The sequence below is a fragment of the Paramormyrops kingsleyae genome, chromosome 5 (assembly GCF_048594095.1).
Source record: "Paramormyrops kingsleyae isolate MSU_618 chromosome 5, PKINGS_0.4, whole genome shotgun sequence".
In the NCBI taxonomy this organism is placed as follows: Eukaryota; Metazoa; Chordata; class Actinopteri; order Osteoglossiformes; family Mormyridae; genus Paramormyrops; species Paramormyrops kingsleyae.
Genome location: NC_132801.1, coordinates 17,561,999 through 17,578,088, shown reverse-complemented (window position 1 = coordinate 17,578,088; position 16,090 = coordinate 17,561,999). Strand labels below are relative to the sequence as shown.

General features: G+C 40.3%; 1 protein-coding gene across 4 annotated transcripts in view; it reads right to left on the bottom strand.

Annotated features, from left to right (window-relative positions):
- Positions 1 to 246: 246 nt before the first annotated feature.
- Positions 247 to 16,090, bottom strand: part of shisa6 (shisa family member 6) — a 72,502-nt gene continuing 56,658 nt past the window's right edge. For 2 of the 4 annotated variants that reach the window (XM_023837273.2, XM_023837274.2), the window contains 3 exons: positions 13,385 to 13,447; positions 9,036 to 9,188; positions 247 to 2,815 (listed from right to left, as the gene is read on the bottom strand). In XM_023837273.2, the coding sequence (XP_023693041.1) occupies positions 2,217 to 2,815; positions 9,036 to 9,188; positions 13,385 to 13,447 (815 nt within the window). In that variant the 3' untranslated portion in view covers positions 247 to 2,216. The remainder of the gene's footprint in view (positions 2,816 to 9,035; positions 9,189 to 13,384; positions 13,448 to 16,090) is intronic. The other 2 variants (XM_023837275.2, XM_023837276.2) reach the window with 1 other exon arrangement.

Below are 16,090 nucleotides of genomic sequence, written 5' to 3'. Positions count from 1 at the left end.
CCAAGTTACTGTGTCTAGACATTTTAATTATGCGGTGCATTGTCTTCTACAAACAATTTACTAATAAACAAGTAAGAGTGAAAGAAATAGAACAAATCCTTTTCTATAATGTTTTACTATGTATGATTATTTTGTCCATCTTTAGACTAACTATCCCTTTAAGAAAAAAAGATCAGGAAAAGGACAACAATTGAACTGAGAAAAGACCTGTTTGGATGTGTAAAGTAATTCTCTGAGAAAGTAAAGTAGCATATGGCACAAGGCAGGGAATTTATTGGTTGTTATCAGCATGAAATATTTAATCAGATGTGGAATATAAATAACCACTTTTACTTAATATTTTTGTAGTTTCACAAATTCATGTGAAAAAACAAACGTGAGTGTTACTTCTTATCTCTTTACAAACCACTTCGATGAACAGGTGGAAAGAAGAGGAATCATTTGTGAAACTACTAACTGGTGTCTCAGTTTTTCCTTTTTCAAATTCAAAAGTTAAAATCATCCAAATATTATTCTAAATTGTAAAAAGCCAATACTTAGCAAGGAGGATTTTGACACTTTTTTAACTGGGCTCAGGTATACAATAGGACTGATAATATACTGTGATTTAAATTAAGAACTACATCATAACTTCATGGTTCTTCAAGAGAATTCAGTACAAATATAGCAAATATTCTCACTTTTTCCATATAAATATTTAAATAAACTGGAATGAACAGGAATGAACCATTCAATTCAAAATTTGAGGTATATATTTCATATCATATCCACATGTCATACTCTGAACACAATGCTTATACTCTTAGTGTCACTGTTACGAAATGATATAGGAGGATAAATTTCTTCACAATTGGGAAAATTGTTTCAGCATATTTGAAGCATAATTATAAAATTAAGATATTAGTTTAGGATTCATAATATAAGGCATTGCTTTAATTAAAACATTTGGACAAACAATTCACAGTTTTAATCCTTTCTTTGCTAGTATTTGAATATTATATTCATTTGATTGTTTTAGTTATGTCAAGACAGCTGTAACACTTCAACCATTACACAACAATAATTTTCCAGTTCTGACATATGCAGTACCTTATATATAACAACACAGTTATTGATATGTTAAAAGAAAGCAGCTTTTCCTGGCTAAATACATATATAAGACATACAGGAATATGTTATACTGTGAAAATAATTATGATTTTTTTTTTAGTTTATTTTTTTAAGCTACTGCACTAAGCATAATATGTTCACCTGCCTTTTGAATCACAGGGACACAGTCTAAAGCCGGGTATCAACAGTGGTATATATTCGGTCAATCATTCACTTCTCATCCTACAAAGACATGTAAATAGACAAACATACATTATTCAACTCAGTTATGTCCATTTTGTTTAGTGGCCTGTCTAATCTGGAATTACGGTCATTACCTTTCACTACTACTACTGCTACAAAAAAGGAAAAAAAAAAACTCTTTTACAAAAGCCAACCAACCCATTGACTGATCCTAGTATAGCGTATTTACAACAATCTCTGCAAAGAAACTGACCATTTTTATATAGTAAGCTAATACGTGCTAGCCATTACCAAAAGAAGAATTTAAAAGAAATGTAAAAAGGTATTTTGAATTTATTGTGCTTTTTAACCCACGAATCCACTTCATTACTGAAATGGTACAGTTTTGAGAGGCACCAATTGAAGTGCTAACACCAGTTTAGTTGACAAAGAATCTCTAAAGCTAAATAGGACTGGAAGTACAAATAGTATATATATTTATATATTTATAAAGTTATTACAGTACCGTTCTCCTTTCACACTCTTAAGCATGTTTCCTGTCATAACATAACCACTGAGATACCGCTCCATATGTGTCAACATGAAAAGCCCTTTGTAAACTGCACTCAAAGATTAAACTACACATGAAGTGTCAGACATTTCTTGTGCATCCTTTCCCATTCGTGTACAAGTACTGGTTGATGTGCAATTGTGCACAAAAATCATGATCTCTATACCGGCTATTCTGGAAAGCTGGTGTTGAAAATAAAGACTATTTTTTTTTAATTTGTTTATCTGATTTAAATGCAGCTCGTCCTATTATAGTTGGTGCCTTAGGTTTACATTTTGCTGGGATTGTTCACATGTGTGGATAATCCTGTTGTCATCGCATTTACTGCCGCTAATGCGTTTCCCATTCCCGTGTGACACTGAAGTCCCTCAGGTTAAACAGTTACTTCGGTCTTGCTTGCTGTGCGGTAGTGGTGGTGATGTCCGGGGATGTAGTGTAGTTGCTCCATTGTGTGTGTCCGTCGTGATGCGAAAGCCTGCCGCTTGGAAACGGTCTGGTTCACAGTCACCGTGTTGTGCGCATTGTTCGAGGCACTGGGATGGGAGTGCATTTTTGTCATCTTGTACCGGTCCATGACGGGCGTGGTGGGTACGAACACATCGGTGTGCGACAGAGCCCGTGACATGGATTTGTCACATAAGCTCGAGCGCTTCAGTGACATCATTTTGTCCGGTGAAAGGAGCGGGTCCTGGGATTGGAGGCGCTCGGCGGACAGGAGCTGCTCGTCGGACAGGATTCGACCATAGGAGGACACATTGTAGGGGGACATGTCGTAGTCGGGAACGGGGCCCCTCTCCGGAGAAAGCACCCGGTCCTGCGACATGGCCCTCTGCACACGCCGCGGCCGCTGGCGCTGCGGGGGAGCCTGCTGCTCCTGGTTCATCTTAATCACGTGCAGGGGCAGCGTCCCGCGAGCTGCCAAGTCGGGCAGGTGCCTTTTCCGGGAGTAGTACTCCTCTACATCTTTATCAGCTGTGGTGAGGGACACATCACGAGTTAAAACACAAACACTGTCTCTACGTAACGCATTCTGCCTCCTCCCTTTTTTCATTTTGTTCATTTACCAGAAACTTTTATGCAAAGAGACATGCATACAATAAAGCAGGGTCAGATAGCTCCTGCAGCAAATGTGGATTAGGGGACATGCTCAGTGGCCCAACAGAGGAGTCACTCTGGCAACAATGGGAGTTGAACCAAAGACCTCCTGACCACAGATACAGTGCCCTAACCCTGCACTAAGCTATACACTGGCCCATATTTACTGGTATTATCCTGTATGTTAATAGAATGAGTGCCAATAAAGTAATTTTTCCTGGCAATGCCAGATATAACATTACAATTTTAAACTGATTAAATTCATGTTCACACCATATTATATAAATCAATTAAATAATAGAATAAGTATTGTTAAAATCAGCTTCACTTTTGGATATGTGGCTGTGCATAATAATGAATATTCCCCATTGTAGTATTACGATAGGTTCATGGTGTGACATGTAGCAAGGGAATGTGTAAAATTCATGCTTATGCTGTGACAATTGTTTAAGGCGTGAGAAGAGGCTGCAAACAGCTCAGTCAGGAACGCCCGTGTGTCGATTTAGGTTGCAACAAGCAGTTTGAATCCAGCACTGAATCATTACGTTGGTAGGAATGTGAATCAAGTGCTTTCGAAGTACAGTTGTACTGTAATTATGCATGTCGTCTTTCTATATTTATTTAAAAACACATTTAAGTGTCATAGGATGCCCTACAGTGTCACTAAATTGCGTAAACCCACATGGTGCAAAGAAACATTGTTAGAGCTCAGGTATGAATCCGCTGAACACCTCAGAAAATCTCCTTCAGTGTATTCAGCTCCTAATTTGCAACCTGCTCACACTTGAGCCACAACCATTTTAATCATTTGCTTTTAATTATTTTTGATGATGTGATCGTTAGTTAGCAGCTCATTGATTGGCGTGCCTCCCAGATGTGCTCGCAGCCTTCACAACATTGCATTGCTAAAATCCTGTTAGCGCTTCTTTTTATTAGATTTTCTGTTGAAAATCCAGTTTTTTACTTTCCTTCTGCCACATGTGCAACACAAGACATTTTCTCACAACTGTATCATCATTATTAACTTGTAATTCAATGTGGATGTGTCAGATGCATTTTTAAGATACACTTTTAATAAGATATTTCTGACAATTTTCTGTGTTAATCCAAGCATTACTATTTCTATACATTTGTATGTAATTCTATGTCATGTCTTGACCTTTTTCAATCATGATTGAAAATGCATCGTATCAGTTTAAAAAATTCTCAGTGCACTTGGAAAACTCATAATTCGTTTCACTGTATGTCAGCTATATCTCACGTACCAGAAAGTGCATTATCGGGATTGATCACGGATTGACAATGCCAGCATACTCCAATAGGGATGTTAATCACATGCTGTCTACTTGTAAAACATCAATCATAATATGGTTTCAGGAACGGATTTAGATAAGGTGTGTTATGATAAATTGCTCAAAAATATTATTTTTCTGTTTTTAGCATGAGCATTAAAACATACTGTAGTCCAGAATTACACTCTCATCCACTTTATGGCTATAGTGCGAAGAATAAAATGTGATTCTAACAATTCTAATAATTCAACTATTGCTTAGATAATTTCATAATATCATATTTCATGAGAAATATACTATTCAGGATGTAACAATGTTATATTGACAGTATGCCACATTCATACAGTATAAGAAGGGCTTTTTCTTAGGCTGGTTTTGTGTTTTATAAAAAACAATACATTGTGGTTTTGAACAATGTATCAACTCCCAAGTACAATCAAACACTGACCCAGAGTGAAGTAGAAGCAGCTTAGCCTGCTGGATATTTGCTACTGCAAATGATTTGATTTCAAAACAAATGGTGCAGCTCTGACGGTGTTCGCCGGAGGAGACTTTAGAAGGAACTGCTGCCAGAAATGTTTCCTTGTGATTGGGTTGGTGAGTATTTACCGGTCACCGTGCAAGTGAAGAAGGCTTGTGTTGAAGAGCTGTCAATTAAGACTCTTCAAAATGGTCTGCCCCTCTTTTATATACAGTATAAAAAGCTAGAAATGCCACAACAAAGTTAACGCATTTAACTCATTCTGAGAAAGGTAAGCGCAGACACATTCTACAACCAAAATGAATCTGCTTGCATTGAAATGCTGCTTCTCCTCCTAATAAACTAACATGAGATATTTAGAAAGAATACATGCAAAGGATCAGATCTTTTCAGAATGTAACACAACTAAACATAAATGTAAGATATACAATGTATATTTTATATGAACATCTCCTTGGATTGCCACCTTATCATGGTGGAGAGGTTTGCATGCCTCAGTGACCCTGGGGGCTATGTTGTCGGGGGCAATAGCCCCTGGTAGGGTCTCCCAAGGCAAAAAGGACCCAGGGGAGGGGCCAGACAAAAGAACCCTATGATAAAGCATTTTATCAAAGTCTCGTTTCCCTCGCCCAGACTAGGGTCACCGGGGCCCACCCTGGAGCCAGGCCTGGGGGAGGGGCCCGTTGGCGAGCGCTTTGTGGCTGGGCCTTGGCTCGTAGGGTGGGCCCACCACCCGCAAGGGGAATGTCAGGGGTTCGGTGCATTGTGGATCGGGTGGTGGCCAAGGGAAGCCCTGGCGGTCCGATCCCCGGCTGACAAAACTGCCTATCGGGACATGGAATGTCACCTCTGTGGTGAGGAAGGAGCCTGAGCTTGTGCGTGAGGTTGAGAGGTATCGACTAGATATAGTCGGGCTCACCTCAACACATAGCGTGGGTTCTAGAACCAATCTCCTGGAGAGGGGCTGGACGCTCTTTTCTTCTGGCGTTGCAGCAGGTGAGTGATGCCAGGCTGGGGTGGAGCTACTGGTGGCCCCACAGCTCGGTGCATTAACACCGGAGTTTACCCCGGTGAACGAGAGGGCTGTTTCCCTGCGCCTTCGGGTCGGAGATAGGTCTCTGACTGTCATCTACGCTTATACACAGAATGACAGTTCAGAGTACCTGACCTTCTTGGATTCCCTTAGTGGTATTCTGGTTAGCACGCAATGAGTGGATTCCATCGTTTTGCTGGGGGACTTCAACGCTCACGTGAGCAATGACAGTGTGACCTGGAGGGGGGTGATTGGAAGGAACGGCCTCCCTCATCTGAACCCGAGTGGTGTTCTGTTATTGGACTTCTGTGCAATGCATGGTTTGTCCATAACAAACACCATATTGAAGCATAAGGGTGTCCATAAGTGGACATGGTACGAACATGCCCGGGGCTACAGGTCGATGATTGATTTCATAATCGTATCATCTGATCTGCGGTCTTCTGTCTTGGACACTCGGGTAAAGAGAGGGGCAGAGCTGTCAACTGATCACCACCTGGTGATGAGTTGGCTCAGGTGGCGGGGGAGGAAGCCGGTCAGACCTGGTAGGCCCAAGCGCATAGTGAGGGTCTGCTGGGAACGTCTGGCAGAGGCTCCTGTTCGCCAGAGCTTTAACTCGCACCTCCGGCAGAATTCCAACTGCATGCCGGGGGAGGTTGGGGACATTGAGTCTGAATGGACACTGTTCCGGACCTCCATTGTGGAAGCGGCTGTACAGAGCTGTGGCTGCAGGGTGGTCGGTGCCAGTCGTGGCCATAACCCTCGTACCCGATGGTGGACACCAGAGGTGAGGGGGGCCGTGAAGCTGAAGAAGAAGGCTTACCGGGAATTATTAGCCCGGGGGTCTCCGGAGGCAGCTGACGGGTACTGGCAGGCCAGGCGGAACGCGGCTCGGGTGGTCACAGAAGCAAAAACCCGGGCGTGGGAGGAGTTTGGTGAGGCCATGGTAAGTTACTTTCGGTCGGCCTCAAAAAGGTTCTGGCAAACCATCCAGAATATCAGGAGGGGGAAGCAGCTCCTGGTTCCTACTATTTATAGTGGGGAAGGGGTGCTGTTGACCTCACCTGGGGACATCATCCGAGGGTGCTGGGGGGGGGCTTGCCCATCACTGGGGCTGAGGTGGCCAGGGTGGTTAAAGAGCTGCGTGGTGGCCGAGCCCCGGGGGTGGACGAGATCCGCCCAGCGTACCTGAAGGCTCTGGATGTTGTGGGGCTGTCGTGGCTGACATGCCTTCTCAACAGCGAGTGGAGGTGACGGACAGTGCTGTTGGATTGGCAGACTGGGGTGCTGTTCCCCTTTTTTAAGAAGGGGGACCGGAGGGTGTGTTCCAACTACAGGAGGATCACACTTCTCAGCGTTCCTGGGAAAGTCTATTCCGGGGTACTGAAGAGGGGGGTGAGATCGATAGTCGAATCTTGGATTCAGGAGGAACAATGCAGTTTTCGTCCTGGCCATGGAACACTGGACCAGCTTTATACCCTTGCAAGGGTACTGGAGGGGGCCTGGGAGTTTGCCTATCCAGTCTACATGTGTTTTGTGGATTTGGAAAAGGCTTACAACCGGGTTCCCCGAGGTGCTGCAGAATTGTCCACTGTTGTGGGCAATTCGGTCCCTGTATGAACGAAGCAGAAGCTTGGTCTGCATTGCCGGTAATAAGTCGGACGTGTTCCCAGTGCGGGTTGGGCTCTGCCAGGGCTGCCCTTTGTCATCGCTCCTGTTTATAATATTTATGGACAGGATTTCTAGATGCAGCCAGGGTGTTGAGGGTGTCCAGTTTGGTGGCCTCAGGATTGCCTAGCTGCTTTTTGTGGACGATGTTGTCCTGTTGGCTTCATCTGCTGGGGATCTCCAGTGTGCTCTGGGGCGGTTCGCAGCCGAGTGCGAAGCGGCGGGGATGAGGATTAGCACCTCCAAGTCCGAGACCATGGTTCTCAGCCGGAAACGGGTGGATTGCCCACTTCAGGTCAGGGAAGAGGTACTGCCTGAAGTTCAAGTATCTTGGGGTCTTGTTCACAAGTGAGGGTAGGCGAGATCGGAAGCTGGACAGACGAATCGGAGCGGCATCTACAGATTTGCAGGCGCTTAACTGGTTCGTCGTGGCTAAGAAAGATCTGAGCCGGAAAGCAAAGCTCTCGATCTATTGGTCCATCTTCGACCCTACCCTCACCTATAGTCATGAGCCATGGGTAATGACCGAAAGAATGAGATTGTGAATACAGGCGGCCGAAATGAGGTTTCTCCGCAGGGTGTCTGGGCGCTCCCTTAGGGATAGGGTGAGAAGTTCGGATATCCGGGAGGGTCTCAGAGTAGAACCGCTGCTTCTCCACGTCAAAAGGAGCCAGTTGAGGTGGTTTGGACATCTGGTGCGGATGCCTCCTGGGCGGCTACCCGGAGAGGTCTTCCGTGCATGTCCTACAGGGAGGAGGCCCCGGGGCAGACCCAGGACACGCTGGAGGGATTATATCTCTCGGTTGGCCTGGGAACGCCTCGGCATCCTCCCCGAGGAGCTGGTAGAGGTAGCTGGGGAGAGGGAGGTCTGGGTATCTCTCCTGAAGCTGTTACTCCCGCGACCCGAACCCCGGACAAGCGGTAGTTAATGGATGGATGGATTTTATATGAATTCATAAACAGTCTTTTTTCATTTTGTCATTCATTTAACAATTCTGGACAGAAGAAATATTGCTATTATTGTTACTTTGTTAAAATATACTGTAACTCCTTCCTTTTGATATAAAAGCCACCTAGAGGTTACTTCAAAATTGATTCCCATAAAGCATTGCAGTAAGAGAAAAAATGTCTAATCAGAATATATAATATTGAGCAAAACAAACAAACGCTGCAGAATCTTAAAGCACCAAAATTATATAAGCACCCTTACATTTGCACAACGGCAGAAAAGCTGTGGCGAATACCTTTTAATATATTGCTTGTTTGCCTAGTAGAAGCTAAGGTTGGTGCTGCTTATTTTATGTGAACTTATCATCCAAAACCACACAAAACTTTGGCAGTAAGTTTGAATTTATTGCATGTTTATCAGTTTGGACTGAAGGATAACTTTGTGTTATATCCTCATGATTAACAATGTCTAAATTGAACTGTATCATATGGTACTACAGTTAATTTTTGTAACAGACATAGTGGAATTTTGTAGTAGACATAGAAATTAATAGTTTCATTATTATAATCTTAATTATTGCATATTGGTTGTTTTTTCTGTGTATTTTTTAAATTTGAGGAATAATTATCAAATAATATATTAAAGTTTGTAAAATGAAGGTAGGGCACACTTACTTAATCTTTTGAGAGAGGAGTATTTATTTAGGTCTGATTTCACTGCTGACTCATAGGAGGGGGGCAGGTGGGACAGGCTCTGGAACGAGCGCGAGAAGGACAGATCATATGGTTCTGTCTGCGAGGTAAGGATGCTGTTCATCCGAGTGCTCTCTGCAGGGAAACAGAAGAGAACAGAAGATCACAATTAGATCACAATCAATGCCTAGAAAGACTGGGCAGGGCAGGACGTGAGGGATTCACTGCCATTTGGCAATGGGGGGGCAGGTAGAAAAGGCATCCACATGCAGAAAACTTGGTTTACATGTGATTATTTCCTGCATCTGTCTTCCTCATGCATTGTGCTCAGCAGGGGAGCATCGTGACATGTTGTGACATTGGTGAGGGGCACCACCCCCGCAGGACAAATGTCCGTCATTCAGACATAGGACAGATTAGGGGGTGTGGGTGACGGGGCTCAGGTGAAGCGGGTTTAAAAGCAGGCAGAGTGCAGCAGAAACGGGAATATGACATCCAGGCGCATTAACGAAAGGGACAGGCGTGGGTTACGTGCCAGTGGCCGCAGGAAATCCATTAAATTCATGGCACATCTGAAAATAAAGTCATCCCTTGCCTTATCCTGGCACCCTGGACCGATTACACTCAAATACCACATCACCCAGGATATCTTCTAAATTCACTGGCAAACATTAATTCTGCACATAATGCCTCTATGTTTTCCTTACCTGCTTTTACTATTTTCCAAGCAAACAAGCCCAAGAATATTTAAAAAAAAAAAAATTAACTAGTTGTTTATTATATATACATGGAAGTTATTTCAGATTTCCTCAGTGTTCGCCTCAATGTTATTGCTTACGATTTTGGTACCTACGGTGCTGGTTCTGTGGTAACTGCAGCCTGCAGAATTACTTTGTTGTCATGGTTTCACAAAAAATACTTTGTAGTTTCTCAGTGGAAAGACACCAGTTACATCAAACTTTATCCACAGTTCTCCACAACGGTTCTTTTTTTTGTCAGTTTTTTTAATGGAAAAAACCTCCTTAAATCGATTTTCCATAACTTTTCATGGATTCCATTAATATTTTAATGAAATTTCTCTCTGTGATTCACTTAAAATGTTTTACAAATTGATTTTCATGCTGAAAGTGTGTCATATTAAAGTCTTTACCCCCCAGCAGATAAATAACTGTCAAGGTTATGAACAAAAATGGGACTGTGAGGACCCACTACTATCCTTATTACGTCAAGACCTAAAAAAAGAACAATGGTAGAAAAGGGGAAGCAGTGTCTCCTTCCTTACGTTCCTGGTATCGGTGAGTGAAATCCATGATTCATCGGTAGTATCATATTATTGACACATGTCTTTTTGGTTTTGTGGGGGACAATTGGCTAGATTAAAATCCTTCATTTCTGGATTCAAAAAACAGATGAATTTATTCATACCTGGAACTCTTTGGGTGAAATGCTCACAATGAGGCATTTTATTTTTTAGAAATATGAATGTGCTTTAGAAAATTTACTTCAATTGTATTCGATTTGTGCGACGAAATGTAGATGCGGCTAAGCATATTGTCATATACTTTTAAAAATTACTTAGGAATAGCTCATTTGACGCTCAAGGCTAAGAGTAAAATTTAATCTAAAAATGACAGTGGAGAACATTTTACTGTACAGCACTTCAGTTTCTTATCCAAGCAGAAAATGCGCAGAGTGGATTGGAAATGCCATGACCTTTAGAGGGTATTAGGCCAATAGTTTCATTAACCTTATTTACATCCTTAGGATGCTGGGACCCCAAATGTAGGTATCATGGACTTTCATGGATTTTCATGGATCAAATCGCCACAATGAGATTAGCAGATAATTTAGAATAGTTAGATTCCATCAGCTCAAATGCTTACCCAACAATCATATTGTATTTGTATTTTATTTGCATTTGCTTGTATTTTACATTATAATCTAAAACCAAACAGGTAAGCAAGGTAATCATTTTGTCTAAATAATTATTTTACTAATGTAAAATCTAATCCAAACACACGCACACACACACACACACACACACACACACAACAAGAGGGAGACTGCTACAGGCGTTCAGTTGTTAACTTTATCAGCCACTTAGCCATTGATCCAGTACAGGTCATGGATGGACTGACTGGGAAGTATAGGGCACAAGCCTGAAATGGGAACTCAGTCTTTCACAGAGCACAAAAACACACACACATTCACACACATCATGGGCAATTCACAGACAGCAGTTCAGTTATGTCTTTGAGCTGCGGGAGGTAGCCAGAGTGTCCCAGAGAACACCGTGCCAAGGGAGAGCATGCCAAGGCCACACAGAAAGCAGGGGTGGGATCGGAACCCCAGCCTACTGCTATGATCTGGCAGTGCCACCAGCTAGCTAACTGTATGTATTATTAAATTAAATAATACTCCAAGTTGAAAATGTGAAATTCATCAAAAATTTCTTATATTGTAGTTTCTTCTGGCTTAATTAAATCATGTGTTTTAATTAAGCATTCATTTTAATTAACAATATTGTTTTTCACAGCCAAATGCTAAAAAAAGCATTCGAGTTGAATGTAAAAAAATTATGAAACATTATATGCGTATTAAAGATAAATTACTACTGGCACTAATAATGATTCTTCTATGGTGAAAAATGTTCTTCAGGTAATTTGCCACAGTCAGTGAAGAAAATCAGAACAGGCAGAAAAATGCCTGTGCATATTTTGTGCTGCCCACTGTTGAACATAAAAAGTCAATTCTTTAGGATACTGTGACTGCATATATTGTAAAAGTATGGAAAACAAATAAAAAATACAATTGGAGTGGGATTTGGGGACTATTTTATAGGATACTGTTCCTCAGTTTAAATTCGTAAACTAGAAAAACTACAGAAGTACTGTATTGCCTTTTTCTGTCTGTAAGGTAATAGACGTTTGTAAGAAACTTGTCTTAATCACATTTAGTGATAGTTTTTTTTCCTTTCTTTTTCATCATAATAACAGGGTGCTTTTTACATAATAAACAGGGTGTTATTTACATAATAAGAAATCTTGAATTAAGCATATGAAGCTGATTTAATCAGGAAAAGCACAATACAAAATAAATGCATAAGGATGCACGTTCTTACCAAAAAGATTATATCAAGAAGTCAAACAACAATATAATGTATATATTATAAATTATGTAGGTTGTTTGTACTTGATACCCATCACACATTGCCAGTGGCAATTTCAACACTGCAAACCATTTTATTATGTAAACAAACCAGAGGAGTAGGTGGGGTTTTGAAAGATTTCAGTAAAGAATTTCAGATCCAGTATTTTACGATTCATGTTATTCTGCATTTAAGTTTTGGATTTTTTTTTTGTGGGGGACAAGTAAAGGTGTATCACAGTCTGGATCAGACCTATATGCAGTATGTGGTGAAAGGCTTTCAAATATACAAGAGATGTTACAGTGGGTTCTACAACACTCAAAAACCATACAGCAACCATGCTCTCATGTACACTGCACACTCATTGTATTGGTACTGTTGAAAAGCTACAAATCTAATTTTAGATGTTATCTCGTTCTAATATAAAATGTAATTATGTCTCCTTCTAAATTCTATAAATGCAATGCCTTTAGAAAAGAAAATCCAAATCTGGATAATATAAATGCTTTTAGGTGAAACAAACTCTACATTAATGTATACGGCAAGTTATGCATTCACTTAAAAAAAAAAAAGTAACAATTTTGTAACGATTTTGATCTGCCTGCTGGACAAGTCAAATGTGTATATTTTTGCATGTTCTGGTTAATTTCTATTAAAGTAATTGATATAAATACCTCAGTACAATGACAGTTCTGTTTTGCATTTCTTATAATAAAGGATCCTTTATTTCTTTTTCAATAATTTTTTTTTACGAAATATCAAAAAGCAGGCTGTTAATGATACACCCTTTCTCCCTTTTTTGGTTTATTTGTCACATACTGTGCACAGTTAAATAGGTACTGTATACCATGTAGCTTTGAAACACTCCAGAGACTATGCAAATAATGAAATACCAAAATAAGAGCAATGTAGAACAGAATCAGTTTTAAAACAAAAGTACAATATAATTACAAAATAACAGTTAAAAAAAAAGCAATGTAATGCTGTACACAGTACGTGTGAAGTTACGTGTACAGATTTATATACAGGGAGATGTAAAAGTGGCATCATGCAAAGTATGAAGCAAAATAGAACTACCATGGTACTGAGGTATTTCTATTCAAGTATTTTAATATAAACACACTGCTATTTTAACCTTATATCCCAATTTACAAAATATCATTCAGTCAACTTATTTTCTTACCATTCTTAGGTGTACAGGTTGGACTAGTAAGTGGCAGATGGTTATAGTTATGTTGGTGATTACCTATAAAAATGCAAGGAAATATTATTATTGAAAAACAGCCAAGGGAATGTACAAGCAGACTTATATATACAGATAAATCAAACACGTACAGTACAGTAGGAAGGATTGATTGATAGAAAGATTAAGAACCCACATTGTTTGTAGGCCTGCACTTTTTGAGCTCAAGATATTTGGACTTGAAATTGCCATCACTCTCGTCCCTTTGTGATCTGCCAAAACTTGGGAAGACACACACTAAGCATCTCCATCATAGGCAATGTAAATGATATTTTCTGCTGGCTAGCTTCCTGTGCCATTTCTGTTTTGTCCTTGTCTATACTGCATTTCGAACACACAGTTTAAGTCAAAACAAAAACAGCTTTTTCTGAGAAGTAAGCGATATGATAATAAAACTTTCTAACAGAGTGAATGACCCAGGTCACTTTTGGTGGAAAAACATTTGTCAGACCGTTACAATATATAATGAGCAGAGTTTAAACCCAGTATGATCCCTAGACTAAATTAAAGTGTATAATAGATGGCAAAATAGTTTTTAATGAAAAGATGAAAGAGGTGATATATACACAAAACATTCCCAACCATGGTATATTTCCTTTCTTCTTGATAGGAGGAACTTCATATGATTCTAAACTAAAGGGAAGATGCATTCCTGCTGGCTGTCTGTAATTACAGTCCCTTTGTTCTCAAGCTGTCCTCCAGGAACAAGCTATTTCATATTACAGTTTGTAGATATAACACATTCTGTTACAAATATTAAAAACATGTTCCTGAAAGATGCAGTGCAAGTCGGAAATGGAAAGCTAGAGGAAGAGTGGGACCAACAGAAAAGAGTGATATCGCTGTAGAACATTTCTTAAGTACAATTTACCTGGAGTGTCTCTTCAATAACATTTTGGGAATGATACCTTTTCTGCTGCCATAGAAATCCATTTATTACATACACCTGCACATACTTATTCTAATGTTGCTTTATGTAACATGTTGCATTTTCTTACGTTTATTTTACTATGATAGAATGGCAATGCAGCCAATGATCGAGCAGTTGGCTTCAGGATTTACTCGACAGAGAGAAAGTGCTTTACCAAGTCTGTTGCATTTTACATGGATTGTACAATGGATTGCTGGTCTGTGCTTCTCAAGATGCATTACTAAGGGTGTTAAACAGATTAACTCCATTCAACTGCTGTATCATCCTGATTCAGAATATAGTCGTTGCATTTTAAAATGCAACACATAGACAAGTCAAACTTTCAAACTGCTCCGATATTCCCACGGCATCCAGAGCTGTTATAAAGGGCCATTTTATGTTTACACTCCTTCCAGCTACATAGATAATGCTGTTCCCATGGCTACATTTTTTTCTCATATTTCTCCTTTGAGGCATAAACAGTGAGGTCACAGGGGTTTTCTGGATAACCCCACAGTTTGACAGCTGAGCAACTGAAAAGGCAAATTCTTTATATGTAGTTTTTGTTTAAGGGAAAAAAAAGATGGTGAAATCCACAATGGTTGATGGGTAAAAGCTTATGGTACAGAAGAGAATGAATTTAAATTAGGTATAAGTAAACATCAATGAACAACAAATATATGGCACTTTTTGTACAACAATTGATAAAAAGTAATAAAACATACAACCCCAAAATACACTGCAAATGAACCTTACTTTTATACGTCTCCATTATACTTGGCTAAAATCACAAAAAGAAATTTGTACTCTGTATCTAATCTGTATAACAAATACATTCTGTGCTTTTCTTTCACTTTGAATTTTCAGGAGACATTTGTGTTGCTTTTTAGACTAACTGCCTGCAATGCATCACTTCTAAAAGCAGCGACCATTAGCTACATTTATACTTGGGTGCAAAAATACAAAAACACAACCTCTCTACTGTAGTGTAATTAACAAAAAGAATAAAGCATTTCCATCAACATGCTTTGACTCAGGGGCCAATTAGTTGCTTCTGAGAAAGCCTCAGTGAAGTGAATCCCTTTATAGTCACACCCAAAAGTGCCCTGTCAAACACAAGCAGTCTGTCAGCTACCTAACGGGTAAGTCAGCTCTGTAAATTGGGTTTCTTCAAGTCAAGGGCTTCATGTCAGCTCATTTAGCTGCGATGGGGGAAAGCGGGTGTACAGTATGAGAGAGGGTAGCAGGAATGATTAGAACAGAACCTTTTTCGAGAATGTCTGACAGCTATTGTCAATTTCTGCAGAACAAGTGTAAGTGTTTGAACAACTAAAGGGGTTGATTAACGAGAATTTTTCGTGTTCATCTCAGTACAGTATATCCCAGACAGCAAAGGGCACAAGGCTGGGGTTCACCCTGCAGGGGATGCCAATCCATCACAGGGTACCTGCACAAACACATGCACGCTCATAGTCATATACAATGCTCAGTTTAGAGCAGGGGTTCTCAACGTCTGGACCAAGATCTGGTTGTGGACTGAACTGCATGTTAATCCAGACCCAGCCGATAATGCACCTTATGAATCTATACGGTTAACATAAAAAAGGCTTAATGTGGTGTGAAATGCAAAAACTAAATGCAGAACCACTATATTTTGCACACACATAACTCATCATAATCCCACCACATTATGGTTATACATTGACGCCTATATCGAAAGTCATTGTCAATTCATT